This window comes from Tamandua tetradactyla, chromosome 2 (genome assembly GCF_023851605.1).
Source record: "Tamandua tetradactyla isolate mTamTet1 chromosome 2, mTamTet1.pri, whole genome shotgun sequence".
Classification (NCBI taxonomy): Eukaryota; Metazoa; Chordata; class Mammalia; order Pilosa; family Myrmecophagidae; genus Tamandua; species Tamandua tetradactyla.
This window is the reverse complement of record NC_135328.1, coordinates 95,399,152-95,418,795: the sequence shown is the minus strand read 5'-3', so window position 1 is coordinate 95,418,795 and position 19,644 is coordinate 95,399,152. Positions and strand designations below refer to the sequence as shown.

At 36.4% G+C, this 19,644-nt stretch overlaps 1 protein-coding gene across 1 annotated transcript in view; it reads right to left on the bottom strand.

Annotated features, from left to right (window-relative positions):
* Positions 1-16,436: 16,436 nt before the first annotated feature.
* Positions 16,437-19,644, bottom strand: part of PUM3 (pumilio RNA binding family member 3) — a 63,821-nt gene continuing 60,613 nt past the window's right edge. The window contains exon 17 of the mRNA XM_077148312.1: positions 16,437-17,381. Coding sequence (XP_077004427.1) covers positions 17,359-17,381 — 23 coding nt within the window. The 3' untranslated portion in view covers positions 16,437-17,358. The remainder of the gene's footprint in view (positions 17,382-19,644) is intronic.

Sequence of the window (19,644 nt, the reverse complement as noted above, 5' to 3'; positions counted from 1 at the left end):
ATGAGAACGAGTCTGAAGACAGGAAATCAGGTTACAATCCTCACATCCAACAAGGATTTGTTGGGAGATTTTGGTCTAAACCATTTCTCTCTCTAGTCCTCTGATGCTTCATCTGCACACGTGTGAAGTAGGCATCTAAAGACCTAGAGTTAGCACAGGCTGCCAAAGCGACAAGGCCTAGATTTTATGTTCACCTATTGGGATATTGCTATTCATGTTTCCAGGTGCAGCCTTCGTCTCCAAGGCTTCCTCTATTCTCCCTAGCTCCCAGACTAGATCAAGTCAGCTGCTCTTGAGTTTCTCATCTCGGCTTGGACCAGGTAGAGGGATGCTTGTTGCTTCAAGGGATGCTGGGGCTAACAGGACCAATTTTGTGTCTTGGGGGAAGTTTTGCCAAGATATGTCAGGATGCCCAGCGCTTCTTCTGCTGCTCTTTAGGGAGCAAAACAGAGATGGGAAATATGGTCCTTTACTAGAGAGGACTACTGACATCACGGCATTTCTGTCTGAGGAGACTACTGCCCAATCTCAGAGGGGTCAGGCAGCCTTGATCCATAGACCTTTCTTCATATTAGCTTGCTGGCAGTGTCTCTTAAAATACAAACAAGGGAACACTTAAACTCCCCAAATTTAACATCATTGACAGTGGCTATAACACTATTGAGCTATAAAAGAGAGATTTAGGCCTTAGGTGAATTCACTGCTCTCCTCCCTACATAGGACATGACTGACTCCCAGGTGTGTAAATCTCCTTGGCAACATGGGACAGAAATCCCAGGATGAACCAGGACCTGGTATCATGGGACTGAGAAAGCCTTCTTGACCAAAAGAATGAAACTGAATCATAGATATTCCTTTCCAAGTAAACTTATTAAATGAAAAAAATTGAATAACCCAGTAAAAAAAAAAATCAGCCAAACAAGAAAAGCTTATAAAATAATGCAATAAACTTTAAAAACTAGGAGGCAAGAAAATGAAAAAAAAAAAAAAAAAAAAAAGCTGCCCTGTGGAGCAATGTAGAAGGCCCACTGCTACTCTTCCAAAAACTATACTAGTGAGTTTACAAATCCTGGGGAATTCTCACAAATACCCTAAACTCTGAAGAGAAGCAAATGAGTAATATATTAGTCTCTTATTACTGCTGTAAAGAATTTTCACAACCTAAGTGGCTTAAACAGCACAAATGCATTATTTTATGGTTCTGGGGTTCAGAAATCTAAAATGGGTTTCATTTGGGGAAAAAACACATCAAGATGTTAACAGGGCTGTGATCCTCTGAGGGCAATGGGAGAGAATCTATTTCTATACCTTTCCCAGCTTCTAGAGGTCGCCTGCATTCCTTGGCTTGCGGCCCCTTCTTCCATCTTCAAAGCCATCAGTAAAACGTCTTCAAATCTCTTTCTAACTCTACCTCCTCTTTTACTTCAGAAGACATTTGTGATTTCAATGGGTCCATCACAATAATACAGGATAATCTCTCCATTTCCATATCCTTAAAGTAATCATAGGTTCCAGAGATTAGGACATGTTCCTCTTTGGGAGCCATTATTCTGCCTACCACAAGTGGATTTCAGCTTTTAAAAATTCTTCTGATTTCAGATTAGCACACTGACTAAAGGTAGGAAAGTAGCAAGAAGAGAGAGGAGAAATGTATATAAAGGTGATTGGCTCGCTCTGATGAAAGTGAAGGAAGGAGATCTGGAGACTGAGGTATTATCCCATCGAATTATCCCATCTTCACATAGGTGGGGTAACTCTAGTAAGGCAATTTGAACAGACTCTATGTATACTAAGCTAGTCCAAAAAGACTGCCTTTAGCCCAAGACAAACATCTCTCTTTCACACACCAAACCATGTGCCTTCAAGTCTGCCCATTCCTCAGATTCAGAAAACTGGCTAAAGATAAGAAATAATCAGAACCCAAAGCCTAGCTTAAAGAGAATAAAAGCCAGTCTTGCACACTGTGGAAAGAAGTCAACAGATCACCCACACAAATAAAGCCAACCACAAGGAGAAAAGAATGACAGAAAGGAGGGAGGGAGGGGGGAGGGAGGGAAAGAGGGAGGGAGAAGGGAAGCAAAACCGCCTATCAGTTCCATCTGGGGGGAGCAGTGGGGGTGTGGCTTAATAAGCACCAGGAAAATTCTTCCTTTCTTTTCTCTATAGACTAATATAATATGAATATTTATTCACCTATATAACAACTCAAAAATGAGATTTAAAAAATACCAGAATTAGATGAAAGGGAAGATTACAAGAAATAAGAAATAGGACAATGCATTAGGGATCAAATAAACTGTAAAACTAGCAAAGTAGAGATAGCAAGACAACACTAAAAATGAGAGGAAAGGCTTGGGATAATGATAAAATGAATGCATATTATGAATACAAAGATATCAAGTTAATTAGAGAGAAGCTAATAATATAAAGACAGACAGAGGTAATCCAACATTAAGATAATTAGTTAGCTGAAATGGAGAATCCAATACAGGAAATAGGAGATGTATAAAAATATATAAGAAATGAATAAAACTAAATCTTTGCATCAACAGAGCACACTATAATTAAGAGAATTCTTGATATAGCCTAGTTAAGTTGTTAAATATCAATAATTAAGAATCCAATGAGCCAAGAAGAAAATAACTCATCTACAAAGGCTGGCTTCAGCCTTCTCCAAAGTACTATTCAATGCTGAAAAACAGTGAAGCAGTTTTTACAACGTTTTGCAGAAGAGAATGTGTGACCCAAGAATATTTACCCAAGGAGAGTGTATGGCAGGGTCACATTTCAGTGTTTTCCCATCTGAGTATCCCATTATTGCAGCACCATTTGTTGAATTATTGTCTGTTTGCTTGGGGGAAGTGCATGGACTGGGAATCAAACCTGAATGGCAGGTGAGAATTCTACCACTGAACTACTCTTGCACTCCCAGCAGCATCTTTATATATGAAAAAACTCCAGAAATATAGCACCAGCTCTAGCTAGTTAAAAAAGACTACAAGAGAAAAATTCAGGAATGAAGATGTGATAAGAAAAAGATTAATAATTCTTTCACGAATTATAGCAAATATATGACACTAATACAAGGTGTTAGTAATAGGGTGGTATATAGGAGGGAAAAAGTACATTTAATGTAAATTATGGACAATAGTTACTAGCACTATTTTTTAAAATATTTTTATTGACAAAATAAAACAACATACAAACACGAACATTTTTAACATATCAACATTCCATACTTGGTGTACAATCAATGGCTCATAATATCATCACAAAGTTGTATATTCATCACCATGATCATTTCGTAGAACATTTGCATCACTCCAGAGGAAGAAATAAAAAGAAAAAGAAAACAACTCATTCGTACCATACTCTTTACCCCTTCCTCTCATTGACCATGAGTATTTCCACCTACCCAATATATTTTAGCTTTTGTTCCCCTCATCGTTCACTAGTATTTTAATCTACTCAATTTATTTTAACATTTGTTCCCCCTATTATTTATTTATCTATATTTTTTACTCATCTGTCCATTCTGTAGATAAGAGGAGCATCAGACACAAGGTTTTCACAATCACACAGTCCACACTGCGAAAGCTATATCATTACACAATCATCTTCAAGAAACATGGCTGCCGGAACACAGCTCTACAGTTTCAGGTACTTCCCTCTAGCCACTCTAACACACCTTAAACTAAAAAGGGGATATCTATATAACACATAAGAGTAAACTCCAGGATAAACTCTCGACTCTGTTTGAGATCTCTCAGTTACTGACACTTTATTTTGTCTCATTTCTCTCTTCCCCCTTTTGGTCGAGAAGGTTTTCTCAATTCTTTGATGCCACGTCCCAGTTCATTCTAGGATTTCTGTCCCATGTTGCCAGGAAGGTCCACACCCCTGGGAGTTATATCCCACATAGAGAGAGGGAGGGCAGTGAGTTTGCTTGCCATGTTGGCTGAGAGAGAGAGGCCACATCTGAGCAACAAAAGAGGTTCTCTGGCAGTGACTCTTAGGCCTAATTTTAAGTAGGCTCAGCCCATTGTGGGGATAAGTTTCATATGAACAAACCCCAAGACTGAGGGCTCAGCCTATTGATTCGGTTGTCCCCACTGCTCGTGAGAATATCAGGAATTCTCCAAATACGGAAGCTGAATTTTCCCCCTTTCTCGCCATTCCCCCAAGGGGACTTCGCAAACATTTCTTTATTCACTGTTCAAATCACTCTGGGATTTATTGGGGTATCACACAATGTATCCATCTACAAAATCTCATGCCCTATTCAAGGTTCCATGTACTTATGGTATTCAATTAAACTGTCTATATAAGTTAAATTAGGAAATGCGCTAGTCAAAATACAAATTTTGTACCAAATAAACAACTAGTACTATTTTAATAATCTTTTGCCAGTTGTAACAAAGGTAACCCCTGTTTAAAAAAAAAGCACAATTATTAAAAAGTGCTATTATCAATTGTAACAACTGTTCCACACCAATGCAAGGTGTTGGTAATGGGGTGAAATACGGGAATACTATGCTTTCCCATACAAATACATATGTTTCCCAATACAGAAAGCTATGATTGTTCTGTGGGTGTTTGCTCTGTAAACCCACAACTTCTGTAATAAAAAAAAAATTTAATTTAGTAAAAGTACTAATCACTGAATTGATTTAAATATGGAGCGAATACCAGCAAGCCCAGGGAGCAATGGTTACAGACAAAATATGAATGTTATAAAACTAGTTAGTAATTAAATTGCTTAACAAACAAACAAAACAAAAACCACAAGTTTGGAGAAGGGGAGATAGGATGAAGCATGTGTGTTCAAATGTTGTATTTCATAATAGCAAGTCAGTTGATACTACTTAAAACCGACAGATAAGCTTTAAAAAGTACCTCCGAATTTTCAGTATTTCCTACAATTGCTTTTTTTAACCTTAAGTGATCTTCCAAGAAATATATCATGGTTAAAATAAATGATTCTGACATTCAAAAATTCCTTTAATTTTATAGTCTTCTATTTTGCTGTTAATTTAGGTAAACTTAAATTAAATCTTTTTCATTGAAAAATAATGTGTAGCATGATATCATCTTTATAAAAGGGATTTTACATCTACCTTTCCTTCAGACTGTGTTCATGGGAAAGTGTTCAACAGACATTAGTGACAAGAATTTCTGGGTGGCATATTTGGGGGTGATTGTTTCTAACATTCATCTTTACACTTTTCTGAATTATTTGCATTCTTTGTAATGAGTATACATCATTTTTATTATTATTTAATTGAATGATTTTCTTTTAAACAGAAGAAAAGCTTGAAAATAAATGGACCGAGATGTAATCAGTGATTAATGGTGGTGATTGACGGGAGTCTGTATGATGACATGATTCTTTAGTTTCAAAATTTACTTTTATTTTTTTTAAATGAGAGTTTTAGATGGTGCTGAGAAAAAGGGATTTGGGATCCCATATTAGACACTGTTTCCAGCATTTTCCAGGGGAAGGGGTCCTGCCTCATAGACCCACGTGTGGATAGATGTGCCCTCCTGGACTACCAGGACTTGACACCACAGCTGTTCAAGGCCACATATGTCACCACTTTTGCTTGGATGTCAGGCTCACAACGCAGCTCTCTGGTCAGAAACTGGCTTTTTGTGTGGTTTCCTCACTTGGAGAGAATGAACAAACCAACAGATGCTAACTTTGAGAGAGCAGAGCTCCTGCTTATGTTGTTCACTGCTGTATTCCCAACACCTGATTCATAGCAGACACTTGATAAATCTTCATTAAGGCACTGAACACAAGCTATGATTTGCTTGACTGTTATACCTTCATGATACGAATCAGAAGTGGGTGCATTTATGCATTGGGCTCCGTGAGGTTGGTCAGCAATAGCCAGAGAGAGCAACCATTTTCTGGATAGTGGCAGAATTATGATTCAGGGTTAACAAAGCTGAAAATCGTGAACTTTCATGACGTCGCCAAGGACATGCCTCCCTAGGGTCCTTTCTTGGCCACAAGCTGACCTCCCTCTACAGTTTTTCTCTTTCCTCATTTCTCAAACTGCTAGACAGGGCACCAAAAGGCATGGTTACTTTATCTGGATTTATTTGTATATGTTAGAATGATCTATTTTGATGATTTTTAAACTTTTTTTTGCTAATATGGGATATTCTTAGAAGAATGAAAAGGTAATTTGTACTGCTCCTTCCCTCCTCCAGAGTAGGATACCAAAGATTTACTTATTGTTGTGTACTGTTTATTATTTATTTTTGTAGTTTTGAGTCTCTTACCTCCATGTATTGCTTATAACTTTTGTATTTCAGATCAAAATCAAGAATTACCAGCACACTCCACCGTTCAGGCTTTTATGTGGAAGTCAAGGGAGTGGGATTATGCTGGGACCCAAAGAAGAAGGGGATACAAACTGATGCTTTGAGTTAGAAAGGTGCAACTGGTTAGTCTGATGGGGAGATAACGACTTCTAAGAAGTTTGGAAACAGAGTGAGAGACCTGTGTTTCCACAGTTCACTTTCTATACACAGAGCCCCTCAGGGGGGTCACCTGTGGGACACTTATGGCATGTGGGCTCTAAGCACTGAATTTTGAAAGCAGCTTTAACAGTCAGGGTGGAGTTCTGCTGAAAGGGACCTCCCTGAGACCTGGAGAGCACAGCTCATCAGCTGGCAGAGGACTGTGCTCGACTGGACCCCTGAGGACGATGGTGACCACCACTGGCCTAGGAATGGGCTCTTCCTGATTTCTGGCACCATCTTAGTTGAGGATTCTCATGTGGACTCATGGTTGAGGTCACAGAGCCCTAATAATCGCTAAAATTTGAATTTTTTCTATCCTGACAACAGCTTTAATGTGTTTTAGTAAAAAATATATATATATATATATTATAGTGTTGCACAAATTTATTTTCACCATGTGGAAAATATTTATGCACATGAATAAGAGCTGAAAGGGTGGTTAATTTGCTGTGAATACGGATGGCTTTCCCCTCTCCAAATATGCTTTAATGTTTTTGTACTTTTTAAAGGTCAGTGGTGTACCTAGAAAAATACACATATGCATTTATCCTTTGACCCAGCAATCTTGTTTCTAGAAATTTATTGCAAAGGCAAAAAATACAAACTTAGGCACAAGACTATTTATTATTACACTATTTATAAAGGCCAAAGAATGATCCAAATGTTCATGAATAGGGGATTGACTGAATAAAACAAAACACAACCACAAAATGTAATATCATGCAACTATAAATAGAAGTGAGCAACCTCTGTATACCGCTGTTGGTGATTTCCATAATATACTGTAAAAAACAACAGAAGGCTAAACCATAATTTTTTAATGGTTACTATAAAGTGAAAGAGGAGACAGAGGTAAACTATAGACTTCTCTTTATATACGCTGTTTAAGATTTGATTTTAACCATGTATATATATATAATTTTAAAGCAAAAGTAACCCAAAATTATAATTTTTGAAAATCTTTAAACAATAGGAAACAAATAAATTTGTGTATCTAGTTGGCAGCATAATACCAGAATGGAAGTATTTCAAATGGCTTTAAAATACAGTAATTTGACTATACATTTCTCATAGAATATGTCCTTAGGAGACCAAAAAAACTGCAATAAAAAATCTTAAATTGTTTTCAATAAACATATTATTACTGATAATGTTGGCATTGTTATTCCAAAACTATCAAATATATTTTTCTAGGATAAAACAAATAAAAAATCATGTTGAAGTCATCAGGAACCAAAAATTTCAGTGTAAATGAAAAGAGATACAAATATAAAATCACATAAGTAAATACCTTATAAACCTAAATTCTTTTTTAAAGAATTTTTATTACTTTATTTCCATCCAGAGGTATGAGAATATACATTGGACAGGCAAACAGACACAAATAGAATGTTAGTTACACAAAAAACAGAAACACAGAAATACTTTTGAGAGGGATAAATAAAAAATTGAATATATTTCATTCCATTTTTACCTTTTTGCAGAATAATTTTAAATGTAATGTCTTTAATTTTAACTGTAATGTAGTATTTTAATTTTAAATATTTTTGAGGCCAGATTATGTTACAAAAATAAACCATTTTTTACAGACTCATAACTAAAATCTTTTTAATTTTCAATAAAGCCCAATGGTTACTTTTTGGGGGGAGTTCTTCTTTTTAAATTTTTATTAATAAAATCAATCAACATACAACACGACCATTCTTAACATATGAACATTCCATACTTGGTGTGTGTGGTAGTTAGATTCAGTTGTCAACTTGGCCAGGTGAGCATACTTAGTTTTGTTCCTGTGGACATGAGCCAATGGTATGTGAACCTCATCTGTTGCTGATTTACATCTGCAGTCAGCTAGGAGGTGTGTCTGCTGCAATGAGTGACGTTTGACTTAATTGGCTGGTGCTTAAATGAGAGAACGCAATGTAGCACAGCCTAAGCAGCTCGGCATTCCTCATCTCAGCACTCACAACTCAGCCCAGGGCTTTGGAGAGGCAGAAGAAAGTCACCCCAGCGAAAGTTGTTGGAACCCAGGGGCCTGGAGAGAAGACCAGCAGAGACCATCCTGTGCCTTCCACGTAAGAAAGAACCTCAGTGGAAAGTTAGCTGCCTTTCCTCTGAAGAACTAACAAAATAAATCCCCTTTTATTAAAAGCCAATCCATCTCTGGTGTGTTGCATTCCAGCAGCTAGCAAACTAGAACAGTGTGCAATCAATGGCTCACAATATCATCACATAGTTGTATATTCATCACCATGATCATCTCTCAGAATATCTACATCACTCTAAAAAAAGGAATAAAAAGAAAAAAGAAAAAACTCACACATACCATACCCCCACCCCTCCCTCTCATTGACCACTAATATTTCCCTCTGCCCAATTTATTTTAACATTTGTTCCCCCTATTATTTATTTATTTTTAATCCATATTTTTTACTCATCTGTCCATATTATAGATAAAAGGAGCATCAGAACAAGGTTTTCACAGTTACACAGTCACTTGCTAAATCTATATCATTATATAATCATCTTAAAGAAACTGGCCACTGGAACACAGCTCTACAGTTTCAGGCACTTCCTCTAGTCTCTCTAATACACCTTAAACTAAAAAGGGGTTATCTATATAATGTGTAAGAATAACCCCCAGGATAACCTCTCGACTCTATTTGAAATCTCTCAGCCACTGACACTTTATTTAGTCTCATTTCTCTCTTCCCCCTTTCAGTCAAGAAGATAAACCTAAATTTGAACTTATGATACATCTCTCTAAAAAACAAACAAAAAAATGCATATTACCTATTTCCTGTCACTGAAAAGGTCAAGAAACAACGACCAGTCTACTAAGAGTACCCAACCCTGGTACTTGGGTTTATATATCTTACTGAAACCAGGGCTCTGTGGAGAAATAGCTGATTCCAGGTCTGACACAGGAAATCTACAAAATGATTCAGAATCGTAATCCCATCAAAAAGCAAGGAAGCTATCAAAAACTAAGTGGGTTGTGTTCAAAGGACTCACTTGAAGAGGTTCCCAATTTGTCCATCAATAAGACTAACAACAGCCATAGATTGATACACATCAAATATGTTAAAACCATGAGTTCACAATAACACTGTAAAAATAAAACAAAATAAAAACATTCTGAAAATGATAGAAGGAAAGATCAAGCAGTTGGTTTTCAGGGTATCAAAATAAATGATGAACGTTTCCTTTTATAGAAGTATTCCAGCTATCAAATGAAGAAGAAATTATAGATTTTTGAATATTGCCATTTTGAAAACCTCCAGTGTAATAACAGATCTGTGCAGTGATCATTAGTGACCACTGCAGAGAGAGAGAGAGAAAAATTTAATAACCACTAATAATGTTTATGGCATTGGCAGACATTAACAGCACCAGGATAGAAATACATAGCACCACCTACGAGGTAGTTGTGCTAAAAATTTTACCTTGAATTGAACCAAGTTTCTAGATTGATCAATTTACAGAGGAGCATGTTAAACACCACAGGGATGCCATCAGCAAAATCCACAAAGTGGGAGACTCCACAGGCCAAATGACCCGGCTTTGTCAACTCAAGCATTGCATGGGAAAAAAGAGGGAGTGAGAAAAACCTATAGATTCAAAAATATTTATTTAAAAAAAAAAACAACTAATGTTTGTTTGGATCCTGACTTGAACAAACCAATTATAAAAGCAATTTATAAGAGACAGGTGGAAGATGCATTGTACACTTTATCGAGATAGAAAAAAAAAAAAAAAGCAATTTATAAGATAATCAAGGAAATCAGAGCAGTAGATATTTGATGATTTTTAGGTATTTTAGATATGGTAATAATATTGCAGTTGTATATATATATATATTTTTTTTTTTTCCTACATGGGCAGGCACCACGAATTGAACGCAGGTTTCTGGCACGGCAGGCGAGAACTCTGCCACTGAGCCATTGTTGCCTGCCCTGTGGTTATATTTTTAAATGATCCCTTATCTTTTAGAGATACACATTGAAATGTAAATAAGTAAAACATGGTATCTAAGATTTGCTTCAAAATAATCAAATGAGGGTGAGAGAAGTGAGTGGGGAGTATAGATGAAAGAAAAGTGTGGCAGATTGAATTATGTGTCCCAATTTAGACACGATCTTAATCTTAGACCACACTGGCACGAGTGTGGCCCTATTGTAAATAGGATCTCTTAAAGATGTTTTTAGATAAGAGGTGACCCAGTTGAATGAGGATGAATCTTAATCCAGATTACTGGAGGCCTTATGAAGACATGAATGATATTTTAAACCAACTAGACCTAACAGACATATATAGAACATTTCATCCAATAAAACAAAATACAGTTCTTCACGAGTGCACATGGAGCACTCTCCAGGATACACTTTATTTTAGGCCACAAAACAGGTGGCATTACATTTTAAAATACTGAGATTGTACAATGCATATTCTCCAATCAAAAGTGAATGAAGCTCAACAGACGAGTGGGTAAACAAACTGTGGTATATACATACGATGGAATATTATGCAGCTTTAAGACAGAATAAACTTATGAAGCATGTAATAACATGGATGGACCTAGAGAACATTATGCTGAGTGAGTCTAGCCAAAAACTAAAGGACAAATACTGTATGGTCCCACTGATGTGAACCGACATTCGAGAATAAACTTGGAATATGTCATTGGTAACAGAGTCCAGCAGGAGTTAGAAACAGGGTAAGATAATGGGTAATTGGAGCTGAAGGGATACAGACTGTGCAACAGGACTAGATACAAAAACTCAAAAATGGACAGCACAATACTATCTAACTGTAATGTAATTATGTTAAAACACTGAATGAAGCTGCATCTGAGCTATAGGTTTTTTTTTTTTGTCTGTCTGTTTGTCTTTTTTTTCTTTTCTTTTTGTTTTTACTATTATTATTATTTTTATTTTTTTCTCTATATTAACATTCTATATCTTTTTCTGTTTTGCTAGTTCTTTTCCTAAATCGATGCAAATGTACTAAGAAATGATGATCATGCATCTATGTGATGATGTTAAGAATTACTGATTGCATATGTAGAATGGAATGATTTCTAAATGTTGTGTTAATTTCTTTTTTTTCTTTAATTAATAAAAAAATAAAAAATAAAGTGAATGAAGCTAGAAATCAATAACAGGGAGAAATGGAAAATTCATAAATATGTAGAAATTAAACATTGTACTCAAACAACTAGGGGTTAAAGAGGAAATCACAAGTGAAATAGGAAATATTTTGAAGCAAATGAAAATGAAAACACAACATACCAAAACTTATGTGATGCAGTAAAGGCAGTGCTGAGAGAGAAGTGTATAGTACTAAACTTCTACATATAAAAAGAAGAAAGACTTCATTTCAGAGAACAAACCTCAAAACTGTAAGAACTAGAAAAAGAAGGGCAAACTAAACCAAAAGCAAGCAGAAAGAAAGAAAACAGAAAAACAATAGAACAAAAAAAAAAAGTTGGTTCTTTGAAAAGATCAATAAAATTGACAAACCTTTAGCTAGACTGACAAAAAAAGAGAGAGGATACAAATGACAAAAATCAAAAATGAAAAGAGGGATATTACACTGACCCTGTTGAAACAAAAAGGACTGTAGGAGGTACTATGAACGACAAGAGGTACTATGAACAACATATAAGAGATACTATGAACAATTATACGTCAATAAATTAGATAACTTAGACGAAATGGACAAATTTCTAGAAACACCCAAACTACCTACAATTGACTGAAAAAGAAATAAAAGATCTCAATAAACAAAGTACTAGAATAAACTTCCCAACAAAGAAAAGTCCAGTTCCAGATGGTTTTACAGAGGAATTCTAGCAAACATTCCAAGAAGATTTCATTCCAATTCTGCTCAAATTCTTTAAAAAACTTGAAGAGGAGGGAATACTCCCCAATTCATTTTACAAAACTAACATTACCTTCACACAAAGCCAGATAAAGGTAACACAAGAAAACTACAAATCAATGTCTCTTACAAATACAGATCCAAAAATCCTCAACAAAATACTACCTAACTGGATTCAACAGCATAATAAAAGAATTATACACCATGATGATCATGTGGAATTTATCCCTGCTATGTAAGGTTAGTTCAACATAAGTCAATCAACTAATGTAATACATCACATTAACAAATGAAAGAAAAAAAACTAACAAGATCATCTCAATCGATGCAGAAACGACATTTGACAAAATCCAGCACCAACACAAGAATGGCTGTTATCTAAAAACACTTGAGAGGATGTGGAAAAATAGTAACACTCATTCATAGCTGGTGGCAATGTAAATGGTGCAGCCTCTGTGGAAAACTTTGGCAGTTCCTCTGAAATCTAAGTATAGAACTACCATATGCTTTGGCAATCCTCCTAGTAGGTATATATCCAGAAGAACTGAAAGCTGGACTCAAACAGATATCTGCACACCAATGTTCACAGCAGCATAATTCACAATTGCCAAGAGATAGAAACAACACAAGTATCCATCAACCAATGAATGGATAAACAAAATGTTATATCCATACAATGGAATGTTACTCAGCCATAAAAATGAAAGAAGTCCTGATATAGGTGACAACATGGATGAACCTCATAGATATCACAAAAGGACAAATATTGTATGATCTTATGTCTGAAGTAATGAGAATAAGCAAACTCATAGACAGAATTTAGAATATGGGTTACCAGGCGACACAGTGGGAATAAGGAATGGGAAGTTAAGGCTTAAAATGCACAAGACTTCCTATTTGGAATGAAGAAAATGTTTTGGTTATGGATGATGATGACGATGGTAACATAACATTGTGAATGTAACTAGCAGCACTGAAATATATATCTGAATATGATTAAAAGGGAAATATTAGATTGCATATATGCTAACAATAAAATTTTTCTTAAAACATCCATAGAACTACATTACACAAACAATGAGCCCTCAATTAAAACATGAGTTATAATTAATAGTACAATTATAAAAAATGTGCTTTCAATTGTAACAAATGTTCCACATCAACAGAAGTTGTTAATAACACAGGAGTATATGGAAATCCTATATTTTATGCATGGTTGTTCTGTAAACCCACAACTTCTCTAAGAAAGAAAAAAAAAAGATGTGATCATGGACCCAGTGAATGTGAGCAGGTATGCATTCTCATTCTCAGTCCATTCTGTAGTCGAGTTCTCATACCATCATATTAACCTGGTACTGACTTGGACTCACACACTCCTTTGTTGAAAAGCAACGTGAGACCTACCTGCGGTAGTTAGATTCAGTTGTCAACTTGGCCAGGTGAAGACACCTAGTTCTGTTGCTGTGGACTTGAGCCAATGGTACGTGAACCTTAGCTGTTGCTCATTAAATTTGCAGTTGGCTAGGAGGCGTGCCTGCTGCAATGAATGACATTTGACTTAATTGGCTGGTGCTTAAATGATAGAGCACAATGTAGCACAGCCTAAGCAGCTTGGCATTCCTCATCTCAGCCCAGGCCTTTGGAGGTGCAGAAAGGAATCACCCCAGGGAAAGTTGTTGGAACTCAGAGGCCTGGAGAGAAGGCCAGCAAAGACCATCCTGTGTCTTCCCATGTAAGAAAGAACCTCAGTGGAAAGTTAGCTGCCTTTCCTCTGAAGAACTAACAAAATAAATCCCCTTTTATTAAAAGCCGATCTGTTTCTGGTGTGTTGCATTTTGGCAGCTAGCAAACTAGAACACTAGCCTTAAAAATCAATAATCGAAAATATTTCCTTTGACCCAGCAATTCTACTCTTGGGATTTCCATGCCATATAAATGAAACCACTACTGTGGAGGGACATAAAAAGATGTTTACTGCAGCATTCATTCAATTCACAATGTTGTTGACCAGCTACTATTCATCTATCTGACACTGTCTTAGGAACTGGAATTAGATGAACAAAAAAAGGTGAAGATTCTTGCTTGTGCAGGTTAGTTGAGGAAGATAGATAAAAAATATGCAAATTTTGATATGTTAGAAAGTAACCTGTTAAGAAAAAAGAGTATAGCTGGTTACTATAAGTGCTAAGATGGTGCTGGGAGGTGGAAGTTGTTTGCAATGACAAATATGGGAGTTCTCATTGAGAAGATACTGGAGCAAATGCTTGAAGACAGTGAGGAAAACTGAGTAAAGAGCATTCCAGACACAGGGTACAACCAGTGCAAAGGCACTAAGACATGAGCCTACCTGGCATGTTCAAAGTACATCAAGGAGACCAGTGTGGTAGGTATGGAGCAGACTGAACAAGTAGGAGGGTGGGATGAAGTAAGGGAGGGAAGGGTTGGGGCACGGGTGGGTGGGTAGGGATTATAATATGTAGGACCTTTTAGACCACCGTAAGGACTTGGTTTTTATTTGGGGGGTAAAACAGGAAGTCACAGCAGGGTTTTGAACAGAGAATGACATTATCTGACTTATGTTTAAAAGAATCACTCTGGCTGCTCTTTGAAAATACACTGTATTATTCAGGGTCCAAGAAGAGGAATATGATAAATGCCCATCAACTGGGAAATGGTTGGGTTATACCAGTAGACCGGGAAGGATTTTAGTGAGGTTTTGTTGAACAAAAACAGCAAGAAGGAGAAAAGTATATTAAATTTTGGTAAAACATATAATAGCCAACAAAATGTAATATATGGGAGTGGGGGTACAGGATATTTCAGTGGTAGAATTCTTGCCTGCATGAAGGAGACCTGGGTTCAATTCCCAGTCCATGCACTTCCTCAAAAAACAAACAAGCAAACAAAGAAAGGAAAAACAAACAAACAAAATTCAACAAATGGTGATGCAATAACAGGATACTCACATGGAAAAATAACATGTGACCCCACCATACAGCATACAAAAAAATGTGATATATGATATTTGTGTATATGAGAGGAGAGAATAAAAGCAAACAAAAATAGGCTACATGTTTTTTTTAAAGCAAGTTATAATCACATTAATATTTTTATGTCAAATTAAATGTCTTTGCATATATATATATGAAGAAATTAAAAAAAATAAAATAAGGGGTGGGCCACGGTGGCTCAGCAGGCAGAGTTCCCACCTGCTATGCCAAAGACCCCAGTTCCTTTCCTGGTGCCTGCGCATGCAAAAATAAATAAATAAATAAAATAAAATAAGGACAAGGAAAGACCAGTTTATTATATATATGATAGTTGATTCCACAGGAAGATAATGTTGGCTTCTTGTGCAGAAAATGAAAAGCCTGTAGGAAACTAAATCTGAGATATTTGTTCAATCAATCAAGGAATGTAGGTTACTATTTTTCAAGTCAGAAAACTAAGGCTCAGACAGGGCATTGTTCCTGGCCATGATCTCATGGCTGGTTAAGTGGTGGAGGCAAACTTTGAACCTGCAGACGGTATCCTGTTTTAACTATACTGTGATATTTGACTTTTAAAAGATAAGTCACCAGAAGTGAAATGAGAATTTTAAGCCAATATTATTACCTCTTGAAAGCCTTTAATAAGTGTCAAGTGAAGCACAGAGGATTGCTACTCTGAGGGACTGAGATGTCAGTGGAGGCTGCCTACAGGAGGTCAGGTTTGTACAATTAAAGAATGGATAGCATTTTGCATAGCAAAGACGCAGCCTTACCTTCCACCTCTCATGCCTATATAAAGCCTCTGGGGTGTGAACTCCCAAATCTCCTGCTAAATTAGGGAAGAAACCAGGGAGTGGTGAAGAAGATCTGATGGCAAATTCATGGTCAATGAGTTCAGAGTCATTGAAATCCTTCTGGAGGAAAAGAAGGTTACAATATACATATGCGTGTAAACTGCACGTCTCCCTTCCTTGAGACTTTATGAGTAACCAATGGATTCTAAAATACTTTCTAGACAACCCACTAATAAGGGTAGCAATTAATTTTATTAGTTGTAAATTACCAACATTAAATTACCAACAGGAGAACAAGCCACTATTTTTATCCTTCCCCCTCCTCCCTCCTTTCCCCAGGGGCAAGAGATGAAGAGGAAGGTTTGTTTAAAGTGACAGCTAAGCACTTAATTGCAATGTTTATCAGAGGGCACTGTTTTATTTAGGCTTGTTTAAAAGTAAAAACAATTGTGCTAGTTCTAATGCTCATTTGTTGTTTAGTTGCCTAACTTTATTAGTAGAGATATGAACTAAAGAAGAAATGAAGATTGAGTTTGGCAAATTGGTCAGTCTTGTTTCTTTTTCCATTGCCATGTTGGATCAGTGAAATAAGACCTTTTGATGGAAAGTAGATGATAATATGATGAAATTTCACTACTCCTATTCAATTTTACATCTTGCATTTTACAAGAAACCTTGGTAAGGCTAGTAATTGTATCTTACCTATGTGAAATGTTCAATTCACAAATACTTTCATGTGCAATCATTTTATTTCATTCTTAAGTCAGATACTGGAAGAGTATGCATTACTATTTCTACCTGTCAAATCAGAAAAGCAAGGCTCAGTAGGTTAAAGTGGCTTGTCCAAGGACACAGCTTCAGTCAGAAGCCAAAGTGGGACTGGAATTCAAGAAAAATGATACCCTTTGAATGCTATAGCCATTATACCATGTTGGTCTTTAGTTGGCAACTGACGGGCTTGTTTGCATAGGTCTCATGTTCATGTCCTTCTCCCATAGAGCCACTGGAGTAAGGAGGATTTGGGAAGTGAAGAGCTAGGTTAGTAGATAATGTAAAGGAATGGGATTTTGACTATCAGAGCTCAGAATTCTGTGTTCCAGGCCAGAAAGGTGGGTACATCATTAGAAGATCAGAATGCATTTGCCAGCTCATGACTTCTAACCTGAAGTGTTCCTTAAACCTAAAGGGGAAGGCAAACAAGAAAAATGACTGAATAAAATAATAATAATTCACACTAGGAAATCATGGAGAACAGGTTCAGTCATAATGCTTATGACCTCACAGGTCTATATATTGATTAAGAAAGAGTAGAAATGAACATAGTAAATATGGAATGTTAATCCAAGGAGGTAACTACAGTGTTACAGGTTTCAAGGAGACATGACAGGTAGGGATCTTACAAGAAAGACATCCTAATGGAAAGTTGGATTTTTATTATTATTAGAGATGTTGCAGATTTACATAAAAATCATACAGAAAGTACAGATCTCCCATAAATACCCCCCCTTACATTAACACTCTATATTGGTGGACTACCTTTGTTACAATGATGGAACAATATTATTATAATTATACTACTGACTATAGTTCATAGTTTACATTAGGGTTCCCTGTTTATGTTGTATAGTCCTATGGTTTTCAAAAATTTTATTTTTGTGACATATATACAACCCCAAATTTCTCCCTTTAAACCATATTCAAATATATGATTCAGTGGTAATAATTATATTCGCAATGGTGTGCTACCATCACCACCATTCATTACCAAAATATAAAACAATATATAAAATTGTAATATATATAAAAATATTTGTAATGCTTACCAATTAAGCATTAACTACCCATTCTCTACTCCCACTCCAACCCCTGGTAACCTGTATTCTGTTTTCTGATTACATAAATTTGCCTATTCTGATTATTTCATTTTAATGAGAGCACATAAAACTTATCTTTTTGTGTCTGGCTTAATTTACTCAACGTGATATCTTCAAGGTGCATCCATGTTGCTACATATATCAGAACTTCATTCCATTTTTTTTTTGCATAGGCAGGTACCAGGAATTGAACCTGGGTCTCCAGCAAGAACTTCATTCCTTTTTACAGCTGAATAATATTCCAATATATGTATGTACTACATTTTGTTTATCCGTTCATCTGTTGATGGAAATGTGTTGTTTCCTCTTTTGAAAACTAAATGATGCTGCTATGAACCTCAGGTGCAAATATCTGCTCTAGTCCCTGCTATTGATTCTTCTGGTTATAGATCTAGAAGTGAGATTGCCAGGTCATATGAAAAATTTATGCTTAATTTTCTGAGGAATTTAGAAAATTTGGTAACTGCTAAATTGTTACCACAGCAATTGCAGCATTTTACATTCTCATCAACGGTGAACAAGTGTTCCTATTTCTCCACATCCTCTCTAACACTTGTTCTTTTCTGTTTTTTGTTTTTTATAGTAGCCATTCTAGTGAACATGAAATGGTATCCCATTGTGGCTTTTTTGTTTGTTTTAATGCGTGATCTTATTTATTTGTAATTCTTAGAAAATCTTTATTTATTTATTTATTTTGACTAGTTTCAGACTTAGTAAGCTCTCAGAGGTGAGCCTCCGTCTTGGCAATCTGTTCCTGGCATTTTTCTTTGGTCTCCTTCACCCTTTTGGCCAAAAGTTTAGCATATTCTGCAGTCTCCTCCTTATTTTTCTTAGTACACTGTTTCTTCAGGGCAATGCACTCATGGTTATGTTGCAGGACACATGGAGTAGCAAGATGCTGAATCTTAGATACTTTTGTCCTAGGTTTCTTTCCTTCTTAGTACAGGAGCTTTCTCACAACATCCTGGTGGATATCTTCTTCAGAGAGATTGAAAAGTTTGTAGATTCTGCTGGCTCTTTTGGGCTCTAGGTGACCAGGCACAGTAGTATCAGTCAGTCCAGGAATTTCCTTCTCTCCCTTTTTTACAATAACCAAGTTGAGAACACTCAGATTGGTATCCACAATGCAATTCCAAACAGATTTGTGCTTTCTCTCTCCAGTTCTCCTTGGTCTATAACAGGAATGCTCCTTACTCAGTAAAAGGTGGACACAGCCATGGGTCAAGACACCCTGCTTCATGGGAAACCTAGTTTGCTGTTTCCACCGTGATTCAGACAACATAACCCTTCCACTCTTCACCCAGAGCATCAGCAGTAACTTCTGTGGCCATTTGCTTCTGGTGAAAGGTACATGATTGCATTCACTGTACACTTCAATGAGCTTCTGGCAGCGAGTAGCTGGGAAGGAGATGTTCAGCTTCATGTTGATACAGCCAACTGCTTCCAAAAGTGCCCCACTGTGATTCTGATTTGCATTTCCCTAAGGACCAAAGGTGTTGAGCATCTTTTCATATGCTGATTGGCTATCTGTGTATCTTCTTTGGAGAAATGTCTATTCAAGTCTTTTGC